This window comes from Oncorhynchus mykiss, chromosome 17, assembly GCF_057628025.1.
Source record: "Oncorhynchus mykiss isolate SJ-2025 chromosome 17, ASM5762802v1, whole genome shotgun sequence".
Lineage (NCBI taxonomy): Eukaryota > Metazoa > Chordata > Actinopteri > Salmoniformes > Salmonidae > Oncorhynchus > Oncorhynchus mykiss.
Genome location: NC_143038.1, coordinates 22102850 through 22126320, shown reverse-complemented (window position 1 = coordinate 22126320; position 23471 = coordinate 22102850). Strand labels below are relative to the sequence as shown.

Below are 23471 nucleotides of genomic sequence, written 5' to 3'. Positions count from 1 at the left end.
TTTCATTCAGAACTGAAAATGAACCTGATTTCAACATCTGGAAAATACTTATTTTCAAATTTCATTCAGAACCTACATTGAGTGCCAAGTTGTGTGCCAAGTTGATAGTGCATGTCAGAGCAGAAACCAAGCCATGAGGTTGAATGAATTGTCCATAGAGTTCCGAGACAGGTTGGTGTCGAGGCACATAAAAATAATTCTGCAGCATTGAAGGTCCCAAAGAACACAGTGGCCTCCATCATCCTTAATTAAATGGAAGAAGTTTGGAACCACCAAGACTCTTCCTAGACCTGACCACCCAGCCAAACTGAACAATCGGGGGAGAAGGGCCCTGGTCAGGGAGGTGACCAAGAGCCCGATATTCACTGACAGAGCTTGATGAAAGCCCCGGTCCTGAGCGCTCTGGAGCAGGTTAAGGTTTACCTTCCAACAGGACGACAACCCTAAGCACATAGCCAAGACAACACAGGAGTGGCTTAGAGACAAGTCTCAATGTCCTAGAGTGGCCCAGCCATTGCCTGGACTTGAACCCGATCGAACATATCTGGAGAGACCTGAAAATAGTGGTGCAGCAATGCTCCCCATCCAACCTGACAGTGCTTGAGAGGATCTGCAGAGAAGATGTAATGTAACTAAATGTGGAAAAAGGGCAGGGGTCAGAATACTTTCCAAATGCACTGTATGCACAAATGTGGACACTATTTCAGCCACACCTGTTGCTGATAGGTGTATACAATCTCTATAGACAAACATTGGCAGTAGAATGGCCTTACTGAAGAGTTCAGTGACTTTCAATGTGGAATCGTGATCAGATGCCACCTTTCCAACAAGTCAGTTTCTGTTCTGCTAGAGCTGCCCTGGTCAACTGAAAGTCCTGTTATTGTGAAGTGGAAATGTATATGAACTACAAAGGCTCAGGTGCGAAGTGGTAGGACACACAAGCTCACAGAATGGGTCCGCCGAGAGCTGAAGCAGGTAGCGTGTAAAACTGGTCTTTCCTCTGTTGCAACACTCATTACCGAGTTCCAAACTGCCTCTGGAAGCAACGTCAGCACAATAACTTTTAGTTGGGAGCTTCATGTAATGGGTTACCATGGCCGAGCATTCACACACAAGCGTGAGATCACCATGCGCAATGTCAAGCGTCAGCTGGAGTGGTGTAAAGCTTACCGCCATTGGACTCTGGGGCAGTGGAAACGCGTTCTCTGGAGTGATGAATCACCCTTCACCATCTGACAGTCCGACGGACTAATCTGGGTTTGTGGATGCCAGGAGAACTCTACCTGCCCCATTGCACAGTGCCAACTAAGATTTGGTGGAGGAGGAAAAGTGTCCCGGCGCTGTTTTTCATGGTTCGGACTAGGCTGTTTAGTTCAAGTGAAGGGAAATATTAACGCTACGGCATACAATTACATTCTAGACCATTCTATGCTTTCAACTTCATGGCAACAGTTTGGGGAAGGCCTTTTCCTGTTTCAGCATGACAATGCCACGTGCACAAAGTAAGGTTTGTCGAGATCGGTGTGTAGGTACTTGACAGCCCTGACCTCAACCACATCGAACCCATTTGGGATGAATTGGAATGACGACTAAGCCAGGCCTAATCGGCCAACATCCGTGCCCAACCTCACTAATGCTGTGGCTGAATGGAAATAAGTACCCGCAGTAATGTTCCAACATCTAGTGGAAAGCCTTCCCAGAAGAGTGGAGGCTGTTATTGCAGGAAAGGGGGACCAACTCTATAGTAATGCCCATGATTTTGGAATGAGATGTTCGATGAGCAGGTGTCCACATACCTTTGGTTATGTAGTGTATTTAACCCCTTTTTTGGGCAGGCACAAAACTATCTTCATACTTCCATTCGTTTTTGTTTTTTTACCAGTACGGGTTACCTTCAGACGAGTCCCGTGACACTTGTGGTGGTTTTAGAGCAAAACGGAATCTTCTCTTACCATCGAGTGATCATAATAGTTTGTAGGCCAAACCGTTCGGATGCTACAGACATTTACGTGAGATGACCAATCTGCGGGATGTCTCATGGTCTGGCAAACACTGTTGTATCTCTGCCACCTTTCAACAGCAGATGCTGAAGTGCGACACTGGCGGATTGAGACACATTCAATGCTCTCTAAACTTAAACTGACAGATTTTTGATGGGGATAAAAAATAAAAAGTTACTTAGGGGTGATAATTTTCAACGCTCTGATTGGCCAAAGTGGCCAAGCCTCTGATGTTCTTCCACAGTTCGCACACAGCCTACAGTTCATAATTCTCACCACCACCAGGGAAGAAACCACAATTTCTCTAGGCTGCTATCCATAGGCTATTTATTTGGTTTGTCATTCTATAATGTTTTAATATAATTGTTGTAGTAATTACATATATTTGTTTGAATACATTTTACAGAAAGTTTAAGCAGCTCCAATAAAGTGAGGGAGCGCCGCGTCAGCACTACAAGCGTTACCATTTCTCCCGACAGTGGAAGAACTGTTCTGGCACGCTGCATGAAACGGAGGCGTGCTTCACCTGCACGGTTAGTGGTAGAGGCTGACGATCTATTCTCAAAAGTCTGAGGCGGCGCACAGCGTGGTTTCAGGGTTCTTGTTATCCGGGATCATTGGGACATCCCAACTCAGACGTTACCTCAAGTTGACATTTAAAATGGTTACGGTAAGGATAGGGGTGAAAGTTAGAGTTTAGGGTAGGGATGTCCTAAAACTGAAATACTTTTGTTCTCTGTGTTAATGGAGCGGTATTTTAACTTGGGCTTAGCTAGCCAACGTTAGCTACCTATGCTAGCAGCTAATTTGAGTTAGCATTCACACTACTGTAGCTAATGCAATATTTGTTTTACATATAAATATTTACTTGAATAGGTTCTCACTGCCTCCGTTTGTGTCCTTAGAAAAAACAAAATAATGAAAACATCTGGAAGTGGTAGCAAGGCAGCCAAATGTAGATAGTTGAAGACAGGGCAATGTTTTTTGTCACCAGAGCGGTTTAGAACGCGTTGGTACGTTCCACTTCACCAGCATACAGAAGTATAGAGGGGGTTCCTGCAGATGCAGAAACACCCAACAGCAAGAATGCCTTGAATTGCACGCCGCAATCACACCCCTCATCCATTTCACACCCCTCATCCACATTGTTTTAAGGTCAACTGATTCTTACTATGTTTAGTTATATTGATCTGGAAATAGCTGCAATATTACGGTCAGAACATAGAATATAAAACGCAAAAAGTAGGCCTATAAAAAAATGTGTCGCAGGTGTGACAGAATGCTGTGACACTCATGTTGGTTTTCCAAGGTTAGTTTGGAGTCGGGCTACACATTCCACATCTTGATTTTTTCTGATTTATATTATCATTTTAATTACAGAATACTAAAAATAACAATACATAAAACGTCTTTAAAAGAAACCATTGAATATTACAAAGGTTGAATTGCAAAGTTAGGATATAAAATCTTTGAACAATGGTACATAATTGAAAATAAAAATACATTTCATAAAATGCATATATTAACAGTTCTACCACATAAAAAAAACAAGATGGGCACAAATTGCAGACAGATGAGATGAGTTAGGTAGGCTTCTGCGATAGCGCAGTGAACTATTCCATAACATGGAAGAGAGACGTGCGATGCACGCCACACCAAAATCAGTTTAAATTCTCAAGTCGTGTCTATGGTCAAAAATCAGTTGCCATGAACACTGGAGAAAAAAAAATAGATTCAAACTACTACAAAAGTGACTTGGTGACTGCTCCCATTATATTCACACTCATGTCTCTACAGAAACCCCTAAAACTGGCCTTGGGTCCTCAAAAAAACTGGCTCCATTGGTTGAGCTATACAATGCTTGCCAATGTTTGGAAGTTACTTCTTCTCGAACGTACATAACGGTCAGAGCATCTTGGAACACAAACCCTGGGTGCACAACCATTCCTATACTGTACAATTGTGGTCAGTGGTCCGACTTACCGAAAAAGCTACCATTTGACCATAAATTTGCTATCATGGTGTCGACCAAAATGGGATTGGAATCCACAATGTGGAAGTGGATAAGGGGGAGCGCTTCACAGGGCTTTAACCTTTTCGACCATTGAAAAAAACACATGCATAACCAACATTGTGCTATCAATTCTCTTTTTCTGCAAGTCATTTGGGATGCAGCCAAGGACTTGCAAGTCCAGCTGACACCAGAGGCTTTTTCAGGGACAGCAACCTTATATAATGTACAGATTGTGATGCCTTGTGTAAGCATTTTTCTCATGTCTGTCCATACATTATATTTATATCTGCAACATTGTAAAACATTGCACCCAATTCTAAAAGCCCCAAACTCCACTTCCACGACAAAACTGTCCTAAGTCATGTCCGGACAGAGGTATTTCATTGGTCTCTACCAAAAATGAGACACATTATTGGCATGGTAAACACAGAGGGGGAAGAAGCCATGAGTTCATTATGATCTTTTGTTCTGCCAATAAAGTGTCCAATATGACTTAGGAGTGCCGAGTGATGCAGTTGTTCCTTCTCCTGAGCAGTAGTGGTTACAGTGGCCCATGAAGACAAGATGAAGAGAGAGGAAGAAAGAGAGATAAACCGAGATGAGTCAAAAGGACCTGAGAGAGCCGCCTGGACACGGAGGGGTGGAGGTGAAGCGACGATGGGACAAGAGCCGAGCCGCTCAGTGGGTTGATTTCCACCTGGGATCCAACGCCATTTTGCAGTGGCTGATTTAGCTTAACTAGTTGCCGTTTTCAGACCGAGTCCCCCTGAGTTTGAGCGCACATCAGAATAATCAGGTTGTCAGTTGTCGTTTTGTAGTTGTTTAGAAATCCAGAGAAAAGCGGGAAATATAAATCAAACACACAATTATCACAAATGTACTATTAGCTTTGGAGAGAGAGAATGCTTGTCGGGTTTAGTGACAAGTGGTCTGTGATTACAGGGTCTCAGTCTTAGGATGCTAATGTGGGTAGGAGGAGAATGAGTCCAGGAAGAGGTGTCACACTGTTTGCTACTACAGTGGGCTCCATCTAGCCCCCCCATCCCCAAGTCCTGTTCATTGTTCTCTAATGGGAGGAGTCCCAGAGATTAGAGTGCTTGTTTCACATGATGTGTATGTGCAAACACTTGGGTATGTGCATCTGTACGTGTGTGTGTGTGTTGGTGAGCATGCAATTATGTATGATAGATGTCAGTATTCACATGAGTGTGCATGTATGATTGTGTGTGTATGTTTGAGAGAGAGAGAACATGAATGATTGTATGTATGTAAGTATATGCATGTATGTTTGAGTGGTATCAGTGCTGCTGGTGATAGTTGTTTTGTGCGCGCGGAGCTGGCTGGCTGGGTCTAGATTAAGGCAGCCGTGTCCATAAGGGCCATGTTGGGATCCTGGCTGGCAAAGAAGCGTACGTCTCGGTCCTTGTCCGCCTGCAGGGCCATCACAGTCTCCTCCAGCTCATCTGAGTAGGCACTGCCTGGCTCTTTAAAGTACGCTGCAGAGAGAGCCAAGTAAAGTCAGCATTTATTTAAAGCTCATTTTACATGCTTCACAACCCTAGAAATAGAACGTGTACCCCCATTCAATTCAAATCAATGAGGCCATAATGAGTGGACCGGTGGGGAGTAATTATATTTCTATGGTCACAACACACTTTGCATAATTAAAAAGGAATATAAGAACGTAGGAAAATTGGGAAATATGAAGAATGAAAAAAAAAAAGGGGGGGAACAATGAGGAAAAGGAAAAAATTACCAACAAAATGAAGGGAGCAAATAGTCGACAGAAGAGAGAGGGAAAACTATATTCTAAGTGGTTTTCTCGTTTGGATAATGGAAAATACTGTATCATACATTTTGGGAGGAGCCAAAACACCACTATGCCACGAGAAATGCATTTGTTGCACTGGGAAAGACAACGTACTACAACTATCATCAGTGTCCAATTTAGCCGTCTTTAGCTTATACCCAGGAGTTTGTCAAGCAATAGCTTGAATGTGTGCCATTGGTTTTTATAGCCAATGCTTAAAAATGTACAAGACATATTCCCTCTCGGGGGCAAAAAAATATGTATTTTATTCTTGGGTGCATAGAGGGCTACCTAGGTACAGATCTAGGATTAGCTTCCCATCCCCCAGTCCTAACTGAACCATTAATTGGGAAAATGCTTAACTGATCACATATCAGCATCTCGGGGCAACTTCATCCTACACCACCCAGTCTTTACCTTTCTCCATTACACTCTGACGCAGTGCTTTGGCCACCAGCACACGAACGTTGGCGACTGGGTCCGACGATAGGCTGAGTAGACTGGGGAGGAGGTGCTGGGCAAACTGGTCCATTGGCATACAGTCCTCTTCCACTATGGCCTGGGGAACACAGCGGAGAATGAGTTAATACAAACCAACTTAAATAGAGAGACAAGACAGATGACACATGGAGAGCAGGGTCATATTCATTAGGGAATGCTAAATAGTTGGACTATTTTCCAATGGAAAACAATATTAGAGTTTCTTATTGGACTACTCTATGTCAGGGCTCTCCAACCCTGTTTCTGGAGAGCTACCATCCTGTAGGTTCACACTCCAACCCTGATCTACCACATCTGATTATAATAATTAACTGGTTGATACGCTGAACCAGGTTAGTTACAACGGGTTGGAACAAAAACCTACAGGACGGTAGCTCTCCAGGAACAGGGTTGGACACCCCTGCTCTAGGTAGTTCCTCCCTGTTGCAGTCAGTTTATTTCCAATTGGTGCCTAATAAACATGACCCAGCAGTCAACCATGGCCATACAATCTTCACACCTGCATTCTTTCAGAATAGTGCTATGGCAAGCACAGCTGACGCAATTTCACAAAAAAATTAAATAAATTCTGAACGCAGCAGCTATTGGAAATGGTGTTTGTACAGATTTTCATATATTGACATTTCGTGAACAAAACATTGTCCTGACCTGGCAGATAAAGGCAAAGGCCTGGCGGCCCACCCACTTGGGACAGTGGCAGAAGCGGACGATGAGCTCGTTGATGAAGTTCAGGCCCAGGTCATGGGCTCCACATGCATACATCTTCTGTAAGATCTCCACCACCTAGGATGGACGAGACAAAGATGAGACAGAGGCTCGTCCCAAATGGCACCTTATTCCCTATACAGTACACTGCTTTTGACCAGAGCCTAATGGGCCCTGGTCAAAAGTACTGCATTATAGACGGGATGGTTGTTTAGCAACAAAACCGACGCGTGTGCAAATGGGGCAAAACAGACAGGGTTGCCTTAGATTGTTGACAATATGTAAACTATATTTTTGTCTATTGAAAACAAATACATTTGCTAACGGTCTACTTCCACAGAAATTTGCAACATCAGAAATATCCCAATTGACACAATACAGACATACTCACACCTCATATCATTCAGCACAATTACTACTTTAAGTTGTTCAATAAAAAAAAAAGAAACTGATCATGATCATTCAACACAGCTACAGTTTCAATAACACAAGAACAAAACGGCATGCCTACCAGCTTGTAAGAGATCCACCGAACTTCCGACACTTTGTCTGAGCAGAGGGTCAGTGCTATTTGCCTGAGGTAGTCATACACATCGTAGTGGCTGTACAACTCTATGATCAGGATAAGCTGCCTGTGGACACATATGGAGAAATTCTGTTCAACACACACACGGGCTCTAATGTATAGGGGTCATCCTAAAAATAAAAAAAAATCTGTTTTTCTGAGGTCTTCATTCCACAAAAGAGGCCCAACAATATTGCTATATGTTTTGGGAGCACAAAGTTGGATGGCGCACCCGACATCTTTTCCATTGACTGCTTTTGTGACAGCATGAACGTCGCCAGGTTACCCATCTGTTTGTGCCATCATACCAAGTCCTTGTCACTCATTCATTTTCATGTTTGGCTTGACAATGTGCAATGGAGTGGGAAAGAGTACTATCAGTTACGAGACCAGGAAGGCACCATGGAGGGCTCTCTCCATTTTAAAAGTAGTCAGTTTTCTTATATTTTTTTAGGTTAGTGATTTACTGCCATATGCCGTGCTGCTAAGGAGTATAATTCATTGGCTGCGTATACAGAATTGCAGATGTTGTTACGGGTGCAGCTAACTGCTTAGGTTTCTAACTCCAACAGCGCAGCAATACAATATCAATACACACAATCCAAACAAAAAAAAAAAAACTATAAATCACAGAGAGCGATGTCAGAGTCCGGAATATAAATGAATGGTGTGTATAGACAGTATATGAATAGAAAAGGTGTGTACAGCAGTAGTTACAGTTGAAGTCGGCAGTTTACATACACCTTAGCCAAATACACTTAAACTCAGTTCTTCACAATTCCTGACATTTAATCCTAGTAACAATTCCCTGTCTTAGGTCAGTTAGGATCACCACTTTATTTTAAGAATGTGTAATGTCAGAATAATAGTAGAGGGAATTATTTATTTCAGCTTGTATTTCTTTCATCACATTCCCAGTGGGTCAGAAGTTTACATACACTCAATTAGTATTTGGTAGCATTGCCTTTAAATGGTTTAACTTGGGTCAAACGTTTTGGGTAGCCTTCCACAAGCTTCCCACAATAAGTTGGGTGAATGTTGGCCCATTCCTCCTGACAGAGCTGGTGTAACTAAGGCAGGGTTGTAGGCCTCCTTGCTCACACAAGCTTTTTCAGTTCTGCTCACAAATGTTCTATAAGATTGAGGTCAGGGTTTTGTGATGGCCACTCCAATACCTTGACTTTGTTGTCCTTAAAGCCATTTTGTCACAACTTTGGAAGTATGCTTGGTGTCATTGTTCATTTGGAAGACCCATTTGCGACCAAGCTTTAACTTCCTGACTGATGTCTTGAGATGTTACTTCAATATATCCACATAATTTCCCTACCTCGTGATGCCATCTATTTTGTGACGTGCACCAGTCCCTCCTGCAGCAAAGCACCCCCACAACATAATGCTGCCACCCCCGTGCTTCATGGTTGGAATGGTGTTCTTTGGCTTGCAAGCCTCCCCCTTTCCTCCAGACATAACAATGGTCATTATGGTCAAACAGTTCTATTTTTGTTTCATCAGACTAGAGGACATTTCTCCAAAAAGTACAATCTTTGAGCCCATGTGCAGTTGCAAACTGTAGTCTGGCTTTCTTATGGCAGTTTTGGAGCAGTGACTTCTTCCTTGCCTTTCAGGTTATGTCGATATAGGACTCGTTTTACTGTGCATATATATACACTTTTGTAGCCGTTTCCTCCAGCATCTTCACAAGGTCCTTTGCTGTTGTCCTGGGATTGATTTGCACTTCTCGCCCAAAGTATGTTCATCTCTAGGAGACAGAACGTGTCTCCTTCTTGAGCGGTATGACAGCTGCGTGGTCCTATGGTGTTTATACTTGTGTACTATTGTTTGTACAGAGGAACGTGGTACCTTCAGGCATTTGGAAATTGCTACCAAGGATGAACCAGACTTGTGGAGGTCTACAATTGTTTTTCTGAGGTCTTGGCTGATTTCTTTTGATTTTCCCATGATGTCAAGCAAAGAGGCACTGAGTTTGAAGGTAGGCATTGAAATACATCCACAGGTAGACACCTCCAATTGACTCAAAGGATGTCAATTAGCTTATCAGAAGCTTCTAAAGCCATGACATCATTTTCTGAGATTTTCTAAGCTGTTTAAAGGCACAGTCAACTTAGTGTATGTAAACTTCTAACCCACTGGAATTGTGATACAGTGATTTACAAGTGAAATAATCTGTCTGTAAACAATTGTTGGAAAAATGACTTGTGTCATGCAACACCATAGTGCCCTCCAAGCTCGTCATCAAGCTCCAGACCCTGGGTCTCGACCCCGCCCTGTGCAACTGGGTACTGGACTTCTTGACGGGCCGCCCCCAGGTGGTGAGGGTAGGCAACAACATCTCCACCCCGCTGATCCTCAACACTGGGGCCCCACAAGGGTGCGTTCTGAGCCCTCTCCTGTACTCCCTGTTCACCCACGACTGCGTGGCCACGCACGCCTCCAACTCAATCATCAAGTTTGCACAACAGTGGTAGGCTTGATTACCAACAACGACGAGACGGCCTACAGGGAGGAGGTGAGGGCCCTCAGAGTGTGGTGTCAGGAAAATAACCTCACACTCAACGTCAACAAAACTAAGGAGATGATTGTGGACTTCAGGAAACAGCAGAGGGAACACCCCCCTATCCACATCGATGGAACAGTAGTGGAGAGGGTAGTAAGTTTTAAGTTCCTCGGCATACACATCACAGACAAACTGAATTGGTCCACCCACACCGACAGCATCGCGAAGAAGGCGCAGCAGCGCCTCTTCAACCTCAGGAGGCTGAAGATATTCGGCTTATCACCAAAAGCACTCACAAACTTCTACAGATGCACAATCGAGAGCATCCTGTCGGGCTGTATCACCGCCTGGTACGGCAACTGCTCCGCCCACAACCGTAAGGCTCTCTAGAGGGTAGTGAGGTCTGCACAACGCATCACCGGGGGCAAACTACCTGCCCTCCAGGACACCTACACCACCCGATGTCACAGGAAGGCCATAAAGATCATCAAGGACAGCAACCACCCGAGCCACTGCCTGTTCACCCCGCTATCATCCAGAAGGCGAGGTCAGTACAGGTGCCTCAAAGCTGGGACCGAGAGACTGAAAAACAGCTTCTATCTCAAGGCCATCAGACTGTTAAACAGCCACCACTAACATTGAGTGGCTGCTGCCAACACACTGACTCAACTCCAGCCACTTTAATAATGGGAATTGATGGGAAATGATGTAAAATATATCACTAGCCACTTTAAACAATGCTACCTAATATAATGTTCCCTACATTACTCATCTCATATGTATATGTATATACTGTACTCTATATCATCTACTGCATCCTTATGTAATACATGTATCACTAGCCACTTTAACTATGCCGCTCTGTACCATCACTCATTCATATATCTTTATGTACATATTCTTTATCCCCTTACACTTGTGTCTATAAGGTAGTAGTTTTGGAATTGTTAGCTAGATTACTTGTTGGTTATTACTGCATTGTCGGAACTAGAAGCACAAGCATTTCGCTACACTCGCACTAACATCTGCTAACCATGTGTATGTGACAAATAACATTTGATTTGATTTTGATTTGATTTGAAGTAGACGTCCTAACCGACTTGCCAAAACTATAGTTTGTCAACAAAAAATTTGTGGAGTGGTTGAAAAACGAGTTTTAATGACTCCAACATAAGTGTATGTAAACTTCCCGAATTCAACTGTATATAGGATGAGCCATACAGTATATACATATAAAGTGGGTAAAACAGTATGTAAACATTGTTACAATGACCAGTGTTAAATGCCTTCAGAAAGTATTCACACCCCTTGACTTTTTCCACAATTTGTTGTTGTTGTTACAGCCTGAATTTAAAATTGATTACATTTATATTTCTGGTCACTGTCCTACACACAATACCAATGTGGATTTTTATTTATTTATTTTACCCTTATTTTACCAGCTAAGTTGACTGAGAACACATTCTCATTTACACAAACGACCTGGGGAATCGTTACATGGGAGAGGAGGGAGGATGAATGAGCCAATTGTAAGCTGGGGATGATTAGGTGTCCATGATGGTGTTAAGGCCAGAATGGGAATTTAGCCAGAACACCGGGGTTAACACCCCTACTCTTACGATAAGTGCCATGGGATCTTTAGAAACCACAGAGAGTCAGGACACTAGTTTAAGATGGCACCCTACACAGGGCAATGTCTCTAATCACTGCCCTGAGATCTTTTTGTAGACCAGAGGAAAGGGTGCCTCCTACTGGCATTCCAACACCACTTCCAGCAGAAAGTGGTCTCCCATCCAGGGACGGAACAGGACCAACCCTGCTTAGCTTCAGAAGCAAGCCAGCAGTGGGATGCAGGGTGGTATTGCTGCTGCATTTACAGTGCATTTGGAAAGTATTCAAGAATCATATGACTTTTTAAGGGTGTGTGCTTAGGGTCATTGTCCTGTTGGTGGCCTGATTGGAGGAGTGCTGCAGAGATGGTTGTCCTTCTGGAAGGTTCTCCCATCTCCACAGAGGAACTCTGGAGCCCTGCCATGGTGACCATTGGGTTCTTGGTCACCTCCCTGACCAATGCCCTTCTCCTCCTGAATGCTCAGTTTGGCTGGGCGGCCAGCTCTAGGAAGAGTCTTGGTGGATCCAAACTTCTTCCATTTAAGAATGATTGGAGGCCACTGTGTTCTTGGGGACCTTCAATGCTGCTGACATTTTTTGGTACTCTTCACCAGATATATGTGCCTTAACACAATCCTGTCTTGGCGGTCTGCAGACAATTCCTTCGACCCCATGGCTTGGTTTTTGCTCTGACATACACTGTCAACTGTGGGACCTTATATAGACAGGTGTGCGCCTTTCCAAATAATGTCCAATTAATTGAATTTACCACAGGTGGACTCCAATCAAGTTGTAGAAACATCAAAGATGATCAATGTAAACATGATGCACCTGAGCTCCCTTTTGAGTCTCATAGCAAAAGGTCTGAATACTGCGTCGTCATTATGGAGTATTGTGTGTAGATTGATGAAGGGGAAAAACATAATTGAATCCATTTCAGAATAAGGCTGTAACATAACAAAATGTGGAAAAAGTCAAAGAGTCTGAATACTTTCCGAATGCACTGTATAGTGTAGATGCAGAGGGTTAACACCTTTAGTTGGCTCTCCCTATTTTGATTTCTCGATGAACATTCCTTTATCTGATTTCCCCGATTTTCGTTTGGCGCCACCTTTTTGTTTTGCCTCCTGTCTACGATTGGTGTGGGTTTTTCGTTTGATTGCCACTTCTTGGGCAAATTCAGTAGGTGCTCATCGTGGGTGTCTTTTAGGTTCCAGGAGTGGTTGCTAGTTAAGTGGACACCCCCATGACTGTCTTTCAGAACCCCTCCTAAAACACCACCTGTTTTGTTTTGGTTGTTGTCAGTGACTCAGTTCCCCCTTCTGTTTGAGCAACATTTTTTCTCTTGTTAGGGAAAGTAACATTACTTAACATGGAGGATGTTGGGTAAGGTGATCTGGTCCTTGATTAGCCTCTCAGAGCACTTCATGATGACAGAAGTGAGTACTACGGGGCAATAGTAATTTAGTTCAGTTACCTTTGCTTGCTTGGGTACCAGAACAATGGTGGACATCTTGAAGCCAGTGGGGATGACAGACAGGGATAGGGAGAGGTTGAATATGTCCGTACACACTCCTGCCAGCTGGTCTGCGCATTCTCTGAGGACGCAGCTGGATGGAACTCTGTGATCCCTCCCTAAGCCATTGAAAGGCCCATGCAAGTTGACTACTAAAATGGTGCATGCCATCAGAGACTTGTGGCAAGTGGGCCCTCTAGAGAGAAATATGGAGGACTCAATCCTAAATGAATGACAAAGATTGGCCCTGATCTAAATTAACCGGAGACTTACTCTGCCAGCTCGTATCTAAACCTCCAGTTGCGGCTGTTGTCTGTCACCATGAACTCCTGCAGCTGGTACAGGTACTCTCTCCTCTTCTCAGCATGGAGTAACTGCCACAGACAAGACAGAAGATACAGACAGCTGAAATTACCACAGATCCAAGTTATCATGTCTCACCAAAGTGAGCAGTATTCATCGTTACAAAACCCCTGGACAACACATTCTCTTTTATTAGTGACAAAAGGCACATGTATCAAAAGAAATGGAGGCAACCAGTTTAAGAGTGAAAAGACACAAATACACAAATCTCCACCTCTATACCAACCACATTGTTATTGTGAAAGACAATCTGTTGTGTGACAACCGTATAAACCCAGTACACAGGTCAAGTCAGGCAGCATTCTACAAATGCCTCACATAATATAGGTGACTATCATGCAGTGCATCAGATAGCCATCTAAATCTACACTGAACAAAAATATAAAACGCAACATGTAAATTGTAGGTCTCATGTTTCATGAGATGTTTCTGAAATGTTACATACGCACAAAAAGCGTATCAAACTACATGAACAAATTTGTTTGCATCCCTGTTAGTGAGCATTTCTCCTTTGCCAAGATAATCCATCCACTTGACAGGTGTGGTATATCAAGAAGCTGATTAAACAGCATGATCATTACACAGGTGCACCTTCTGATGGGTAAAATACCACTTTAAAATGTGCAGTTTTGTCACACAACACAATGCCACAGATGTATCAAGTTTTGAGGGAGTGTGAAATTGGTATGCTGGCTACAGGAATGTCAACCAGAACTGTTGCCAGAGAATTGAATGTTCATTTCTCTACCTCTAACATTGTTTTAAAGAATTTGGCAGTACGGCCAACTGCTTCCGGCGCCGACAGAGATGGCCGCCTCGCTTCGCGTTCCTAGGAAACTATGCAGTTTTTTGTTTTTTTACGTGTTATTTCTTACATTAGTACCCCAGGTCATCTTAGGTTTCATTACATACAGTTGAGAAGAACTACTGAATATAAGATCAGCATCAACTCACCATCAGTACGACCAAGAATATGTTTTTCGCGACGCGGATCCTGTGTTCTGCCTTACAAACAGGACAACGGAGTGGATTCCATGCAGCGACCCAAAAAAAAAACAACTCCGAAAAAGAGGGAAACGAGGCGGTCTTCTGGTCAGACTCCGGAGACGGGCACACCGTGCACCACTCCCTAGCATTCTTCTTGCCAATGTCCAGTCTCTTGACAACAAGGTTGATGAAATCCGAGCAAGGGTAGCATTCCAGAGGGACATCAGAGACTGTAACGTTCTTTGCTTCACGGAAACGTGGCTCACTGGAGAGACGCTATCCGAGGCGGTGCAGCCAGCGGGTTTCTCCACGCATCGCGCAGACAGAAACAAACATCTTTCTGGTAAGAAGAGGGGCGGGGGCGTATGCCTTATGACTAACGTGACATGGTGTGATGAAAGAAACATACAGGAACTCAAATCCTTCTGTTCACCTGATTTAGAATTCCTCACAATCAAATGTAGACCGCATTATCTACTAAGAGAATTCTCTTCGATTATAATCACAGCCGTATATATCCCCCCCCAAGCAGACGGCTTGGCTCTGAATGAACTTTATTTGACTCTTTGCAAACTGGAAACCATTTATCCGGGGCTGCATTCATTGTAGCTGGGGATTTTAACAAGGCTAATCTGAAAACAAGACTCCCTAAATTTTATCAGCATATCGATTGCGCAACCAGGGGTGGAAAGACCTTGGATCATTGTTACTCTAACTTCCGCGACGCATATAAGGCCCTGCCCCGCCCCCCTTTCGGAAAAGCTGACCACGACTCCATTTTGTTGATCCCTGCCTACAGACAGTAACTAAAACAAGAGGCTCCCACGCTGAGGTCTGTCCAACGCTGGTCCGACCAAGCTGACTCCACACTCCAAGACTGCTTCCACCACGTGGACTGGGACATGTTTCGTATTGCGTCAGACAACAACATTGACGAATACGCTGATTCGGTGTGCGAGTTCATTAGAACGTGCGTTGAAGATGTCGTTCCCATAGCAACGATTAAAACATTCCCTAACCAGAAACCGTGGATTGATGGCAGCATTCGCGTGAAACTGAAAGCGCGAACCACTGCTTTTAATCAGGGCAAGGTGTCTGGTAACATGACCGAATACAAACAGTGCAGCTATTCCCTCCGCAAGGCTATCAAACAAGCTAAGCGTCAGTACAGAGACAAAGTAGAATCTCAATTCAACGGCTCAGACACAAGAGGCATGTGGCAGGGTCTACAGTCAATCACGGACTAAAGGAAGAAATCCAGCCCAGTCACGGACCAGGATGTCCTGCTCCCAGGCAGACTAAATAACTTTTTTGCCCGCTTTGAGGACAATACAGTGCCACTGACACGGCCTGCAACGAAAACATGCGGTCTCTCCTTCACTGCAGCCGAGGTGAGTAAGACATTTAAACGTGTTAACCCTCGCAAGGCTGCAGGCCCAGACGGCATCCCCAGCCGCACCCTCAGAGCATGCGCAGACCAGCTGGCCGGTGTGTTTACGGACATATTCAATCAATCCCTATACCAGTCTGCTGTTCCCACATGCTTCAAGAGGGCCACCATTGTTCCTGTTCCCAAGAAAGCTAAGGTAACTGAGCTAAACGACTACCGTCCCGTAGCACTCACTTCCGTCATCATGAAGTGCTTTGAGAGACTAGTCAAGGACCATATCACCTCCACCCTACCTGACACCCTAGACCCACTCCAATTTGCTTACCGCCCAAATAGGTCCACAGACGATGCAATCTCAACCACACTGCACACCGCCCTAACCCATCTGGACAAGAGGAATACCTATGTGAGAATGCTGTTCATGGACTACAGCTCGGCATTCAACACCATAGTACCCTCCAAGCTCGTCATCAAGCTCGAGACCCTGGGTCTCGACCCCGCCCTGTGCAACTGGGTACTGGACTTCCTGACGGGCCGCCCCCAGGTGGTGAGGGTAGGCAACAACATCTCCTCCCCGCTGATCCTCAACACTGGGGCCCCACAAGGGTGCGTTCTGAGCCCTCTCCTGTACTCCCTGTTCACCCACGACTGCGTGGCCACGCACGCCTCCAACTCAATCATCAAGTTTGCGGACGACACAACAGTGGTAGGCTTGATTACCAACAACGACGAGACGGCCTACAGGGAGGAGGTGAGGGCCCTCAGAGTGTGGTGTCAGGAAAATAACCTCACACTCAACGTCAACAAAACTAAGGAGATGATTGTGGACTTCAGGAAACAGCAGAGGGAACACCCCCCTATCCACATCGATGGAACAGTAGTGGAGAGGGTAGCAAGTTTTAAGTTCCTCGGCATACACATCACAGACAAACTGAATTGGTCCACTCACACAGACAGCATTGTGAAGAAGGCGCAGCAGCGCCTCTTCAACCTCAGGAGGCTGAAGATATTCGGCTTATCACCAAAAGCACTCACAAACTTCTACAGATGCACAATCGAGAGCATCGTGTCGGGCTGTATCACCGCCTGGTACGGCAACTGCTCCGCCCACAACCGTAAGGCTCTCCAGAGGGTAGTGAGGTCTGCACAACGCATCACCGGGGGCAAACTACCTGCCCTCCAGGACACCTACACCACCCGATGTCACAGGAAGGCCATAAAGATCATCAAGGACATCAACCACCCGAGCCACTGCCTGTTCACCCCGCTATCATCCAGAAGGCGAGGTCAGTACAGGTGCATCAAAGCTGGGACCGAGAGACTGAAAAACAGCTTCTATCTCAAGGCCATCAGACTGTTAAACAGCCACCACTAACATTGAGTGGCTGCTGCCAACACACTGACTCAACTCCAGCCACTTTAATAATGGGAATTGATGGGAAATGATGTAAATATATCACTAGCCACTTTAAACAATGCTACCTTATATAATGTTACTTACCCTACATTATTCATCTCATATGCATACGTATATACTGTACTCTATATCATCGACTGTATCCTTATGTAATACATGTATCACTAGCCACTTTAACTATGCCACTTTGTTTACATACTCATCTCATATGTATATACTGTACTCGATACCATCTACTGTATCTTGCCTATGCTGCTCTGTACCATCACTCATTCATATATCCTTATGTACATATTCTTTATCCCCTTACACTGTGTACAAGACAGTAGGTTTGGAATTGTTAGTTAGATTACTTGTTGGTTATTACTGCATTGTCGGAACTAGAAGCACAAGCATTTCGCTACACTCGCATTAACATCTGCTAACCATGTGTATGTGACAAATAAAATTTGATTTGATTTGATTTATTTGGTGTGATGTAGGCGAGCGGTTTGCCGATGTCAACGTTGTGAACAGAGTGCCCCATGGTGGCGGTATGGTATGGACAGGCATAAGCTACGGACAAAATAGCATTTTATCGATGGCGATTTAAAATGCACAGAAATAAAATGACGAGATCCTGCGGCCCATTGTTGTACCATTCATCTGCCGCCATTACCTCATGTTTCAGGATGATAATGCACAGCCCCATGTCGCAAAGATCTGTACACAATTAATGGAAGATGAAAATGTCCCCGTTCTTACATGGCCTGCATACTTACCAGACATGTCACTCATTGAGCATGTTTGGGATGCTCTGGATCAATGTTTATGACAGCGTGTTCCAGTTCCAGCCAACATCCAGCAACTTCGCACAACCATTGAAGAGGAATGGGACAACATTACACAGGCCTGATCAACTCTGTGTGAAGGAGATGTGTCGCGCTGCATGTGGCAAATGTGGTCACACCCCTACTTTTTTTTAATGGTATCTGTGACTAACAGCTGCATACCTGTATTTCCAGTCATGTGAAATCCATAGTTTAGGGTCTAATGAATGTATTTCAATTGACTGATTTCCTTATATGCCATTAGCATACCACCCTGCATCCCACTGCTGGCTTGCTTCTGAAGCTAAGCAGGGTTGGTCCTGGTCCCTAGATGGGAGACCAGATGCTGCTGGAAGTGGTGTTGGAGGGACAGTAGGAGGCACCCTTTCCTCTGGTCTAAAAAATATCCCATTGCAGGGTGCAGTCTATTGGATGGGACATTAAACGTGTGTCTTGACTCTGTGGTCACTAAAGATTTCATGGCATTTATCGTAAGAGTAGGGGTGCTAACCCTGGTGTCCTGGCTAAATTCCCAATCTGGTACTCATATGGTCACCTAATCATCCCCAGCTTACAATTGGCTCATTTATCACTCATCTCCCCTGTAACTATTCCCCAGGTTGCTGCTGTAAATGACAATGTGTTCTCTGTCAACTTACCTTGTTAAAAAAAACAAAAAAAACATTATAAACACTCAGTAAAATGTTTGAAATTGTTGAGTATAAATCCAATCTAGATTAACTATGTGGCAGCTAAAAGTTCCAGTCTGTTTGTGCTACCATACTAACTCATTGTCAATGTTTGGCTTGACAATGAGGAATGGTGTTGGCAAGAGCACAAACAGATCTAGGACCAGGCTAGTAAAACAGCACAGCAAGTGGACCAACATGTAGATAGATTATTTTGAGTCGGTTCACAGTTTGCTTGTTACATGTATGGTGGTCTCACCTTAAGGAAGTCATAGAGGTGTTTGAGCACGCCGATGCGCACCTCATCCAGGTCCTTGAGGAAGCCGTTGAAGATGGGCACCAGGTCGGCCGCCGTAAGCTGGTCTCCTAGGATCACCGCCAGCTCGTGGATGGAGAACGCCAGCGTACGGCGCACCTTCCACTGTAGTGGTAATGAATATAAAGACAGAAGATCAGCTTGGCCCTACACCAAAACTTTTCCACATGTCAGGGAGTAAAAACTCAGAGTAAATGGCTGATATGCCTCGGTCAATGACTACACAGGCTAACACAGCCACTCCCTACCTCAGCCAAGCTGCAATACCACTCATTGAATAATGAATCTAACAATCCACTATTCTTCACAAAAGTAATTGAAGTTAAGCTTTAAGTGAAAATGACAAGCTGCATTGGTTGCAAACTAATAACTCCATATTACATCATGAGCGCGGTTATAGTTACAGTCACTGAACTTGTCATTTGCATAGCAACGTACATACTGGGTATCAGTGCATCAATCTCTAATGATGAGATTATGTCAACACATGGTGTGTTGTTCACTTTCACACCTCACTGTCTGATAAAAGTTAAAAAAAATCGGTATTTATTTTTGTTGGAAACCAAGCAGTAACCATTAAAAGAATGGCGCCGGAGGAGATGGCTGCCGTTTTACGGACTCTTAAACAATTGTGCTATTTTTTTGCGTTATTTGTAACTTATTTTGTGCATAATGTTTCTGCCACCGTCTCTTATGACCGAAAAGAGCTTCTGGACATCAGGACAGCTATTACTCACCTCGAACTGGACTAAGAGTTTTTCTTTAACAAGTCGGACGCGAAGGATTTACTTCAGACACCCGACAAGGTCCAAATCCCTGTCATTCGCATGAGAAAGAGACGGAGATATCGACGACATTGGTCGGGGGGCCGTGTAAGGATCCGACGGCGAGTGTGTAATCTGTTAGACAACGTACAATCAATGGATAACAAAATAGACGAGCTACAGTTGAAGTCGGAAGTTTACATACACCTTAGCCAAATACATTTAAATTCAGTTTTTCACAATTCCTGACATCTAATCCTAGTAAAAACTCCCCATCTTAGGTCAGTTAGGATCACCACTTTATTTTAAGAATGTGAAAAGTCAGAATTATTTATTTAAGCTTTAATTTCTTTCATCACATTCCCAGTGGGTCAGAGGTTTACATACACTCAATTAGTACTTGGTAGCATTGCCTTTCATTTGTTTAACTTGGGTCAAAAGTTTCAGGTAGCCTTCCCACAAGTTGGGTGAATTTTGGCCAATTCCTCCTGACAGAGCTGGTGTAACTGAGTCAAGTTTGCAGGCCTACTTGCTCACACAAGCTTTTTCAGTTCTGCCCACAAATGTTCTATAGGCTCGAGGTCAGGGCTTTGTGATGGCCACTGCAATACCTTGACTTTGTTGTCCTTAAGCCATTTTGCCACAACTTTGGAAGTATGCTTGGTGTCATTGTTCATTTGGAAGTCCCATTTGCTACCAAGCTCTAACTTCCTGACTGATGTCTTGAGATGTTGCTTCAATATATCCACATAATGCCATCTATTTTGTGAAGTGCACCAGTCCCTCCTGCAGAAAAGCACCCCCCACAACATAATGCTGCCACCCCCGTGCTTCACGGTTGAGATGGTGTTCTTCGGCTTGCAAGCCTCCCCCTTTTTCCTCCAAACAGAACCATGGTCATTATGGCCAAACAGATCTATTTTTGTTTCATCAGACCAGAAGACATTTCTCCAAAAAGTACGGTCTTTGTCCCCATGTGCAGTTGCAACCCGTAGTCTGTCTTTTTTTTATGGCAGTTTTGGAGCAGTGGCTTCTTCCTTGCTAAGCGGCTTTTCAGGTTATGTCGATATAGCACTCGTTTTACTGTGGATATAGATACTTTTGTACCCGTTTCCTCCAGCATCTTCACAAGGTCCTTTGCTGTTGTTCTGGGATTGATTTGCACTTTTTGCAAGTATGTTTATCTCTAGGAGACAGAACACATCTCCTTCCTGAGTGGTATGGCGGATGCGTGGTCCCATGGTGTTTATACTTGCAAACTTTTATTTGTACAGATGATCGTGGTACCTTCAGCCGTTTGGAAATTGCTCCCTAGGATGAACCAGACTTGTGGAGGTCTACAATTTTTTTTGATTTTCCCTTGATGTCAAGCAAAGAGGCACTGAGTTTGAAGGTAGGCCTCATTTTCTGGAAATGTTCCAAGTTTTAATGACTCCAACATAAGTGTAAACTTACGACTTCAACTGTATTTACATGAAACACAAATTATTAATCCAAAATGGATTAGAAAACATTTTTAAATGTTTTATTGTTAAACGTGACTCTGTAAACTGATAGTGTTAGCCAGCTAGCTAGCGGGCAAGTTAGCTGGTCCTGCTGTTAGATGTACAGGTACGTTCTGACGTATCATCACGCAGGCTACGCTTTCTACTGTGATTGTTCAATACCGACCGCTTTAAAAATAGAGCAGAATCCTATTTTCTCCACCTCCTATTTTATATAATCCTATTATTTATTTTCATAGGCACGCGCACCATTGACCACTCCGCTTCGATATAATTGCACCCCTGCATAGGCTTCATCGAAAATGAATGGGTCACCCCGTCCACTGTCAGTGCCTTTAGAACACAGTGTCCTGTGTCATGTTCATTAGGGCACGCAACTGAAAACTTGTATATATTTTTTTTTTAGACGCTTCGCAACGGAAAATGAGCGTTTCTTATTGAACAAGAAATTGTACCCTTCTTGTTTCAGTCAGTTTTGGTGCTTAATGAACACAACCCCGGTCAGGGCCCCACCTGTATAGCCCAAAATAAAGATATGGGAGTGCCCCCAAAAAGCACACACCTGTACGTCAGTGGCGAGGGTCTCGTAGGTGTCCTTGAGGCAGTGCCAGTTCTGTTGGCCCAGGGTGAGGGCTACGCCGGGCAGGCTGAACGCACAGTGCTTGGCAATCTCTGTGTCCACCGTCTGGGCCCGTGCCGGGTCCGTCATGGAAAGGTACTGGTCCAGCAGCTGCTGGGGAATCACATTCTGGAGAGGAGGGGGGGAGAGGGACAAGAGTAAGAGGAGTGGTTAAAACCTGTCCAATATCATAGCCATGGCAACAGCAGCGGTCAGTAGAAAATGTTAGGAGCCTGGTTTGGTTTCCCGGACACAGACTAAAGCCCGGTTCACATTTAACAGCCGAGACCGTTTTATGCAGATTTAGAACAAAGTTTGCTTGATCTGAATGGTGTAGTTTTAGGACATCTCATGTCGGCTGCTGGAGGAGTTTCCAAAATGCAACATGTCAAATCTTAGCTAAAGACTTGAGAGGAGACAGTCCGTTTAGCCAATCAGAGAACAGTGCGCTAAAGTTAAGTGTTTAAGTCAAGCTGACAGCCAACTATCAATTTCTGAGGGGTTAAGCTGCAGTGAGCTATCCTAGCTTCTTTTTTTATTTAATTTTTTTTACAATTACACATACATAAAACTTTTGACAAAGTATTATTTGTTTCAAAACTCACCACACACCCCTTCTCTTTTCCACACTTTGTTGTGTTTGTTGTGTCATTTTGTCAACCGACATAAAATAAAAAAGATAACACTAATATATCTTGATTAGATAAGTATACAACAAATTTTACATATAAGGTTGGTGCAGTATTTTTCAATAAAAAAAATAAAAAAATGAAAACGAGTCATCTCTCACTGAATGACAAGACTTTATTGAAGAATCCCTACTGTTGACCAATCACCAACGAAGGGGCGTAGGCGTTTGGCTCCAAACTTCGGCTTGCCTCCAGAGTATGTTTTATGTGCCCGAACATCCCCCCCCCACAAAAACTAGCCAAAGTCAAAAATTAACAAAATGTTGTCATAATATATGCACGAACTCTACCAAAATGTTTGGGCTGGGAAACAGGCGGACGGACACCTTTAGTCTCTAAGAGCTTTGCACACCTGGATTGAAGCTCATGTAGGTTGTTGGCCTTGCTAGACAGCCATTTTCAAGTCCTGCCATAGATTTTCAAGCTGATTTAAGTCAACACTGTAACTTAGCCACGTAGGAAAATTCAATGGTGTCTTTGGAAGCAACTCCAGTGTATATTATTGTATAATTGGCCTTGTGTTTTAGGTTATTGTCCTGCTGAAAGGTGAATGTCTCCCAGTGTGTTGGAAAGCAGACCGAACCAGGTTTTCCTCTAGGATTTGTGTGTGCTTAGCTCTATTCCGTTCTTTTTAACCTAAAAACCTCCCTAGTCCTTGCCGATGACAAGCATACACACACACACAA

The 23471-nt window shown here is 44.0% G+C and overlaps 1 protein-coding gene across 2 annotated transcripts in view; it reads right to left on the bottom strand.

Moving 5' to 3' along the window:
• Window positions 1-3346: 3346 nt before the first annotated feature.
• LOC110493882 (serine/threonine-protein phosphatase 4 regulatory subunit 1) overlaps window positions 3347-23471 on the bottom strand; it is a 48393-nt gene continuing 28268 nt past the window's right edge. For both annotated transcript variants that reach the window (XM_021568443.3, XM_090205040.1), the window contains 7 exons: window positions 22040-22225; window positions 19152-19313; window positions 13511-13611; window positions 7542-7662; window positions 6974-7108; window positions 6242-6383; window positions 3347-5510 (listed from right to left, as the gene is read on the bottom strand). In XM_021568443.3, coding sequence (XP_021424118.3) covers window positions 5365-5510; window positions 6242-6383; window positions 6974-7108; window positions 7542-7662; window positions 13511-13611; window positions 19152-19313; window positions 22040-22225 — 993 coding nt within the window. In that variant the 3' untranslated portion in view covers window positions 3347-5364. The remainder of the gene's footprint in view (window positions 5511-6241; window positions 6384-6973; window positions 7109-7541; window positions 7663-13510; window positions 13612-19151; window positions 19314-22039; window positions 22226-23471) is intronic.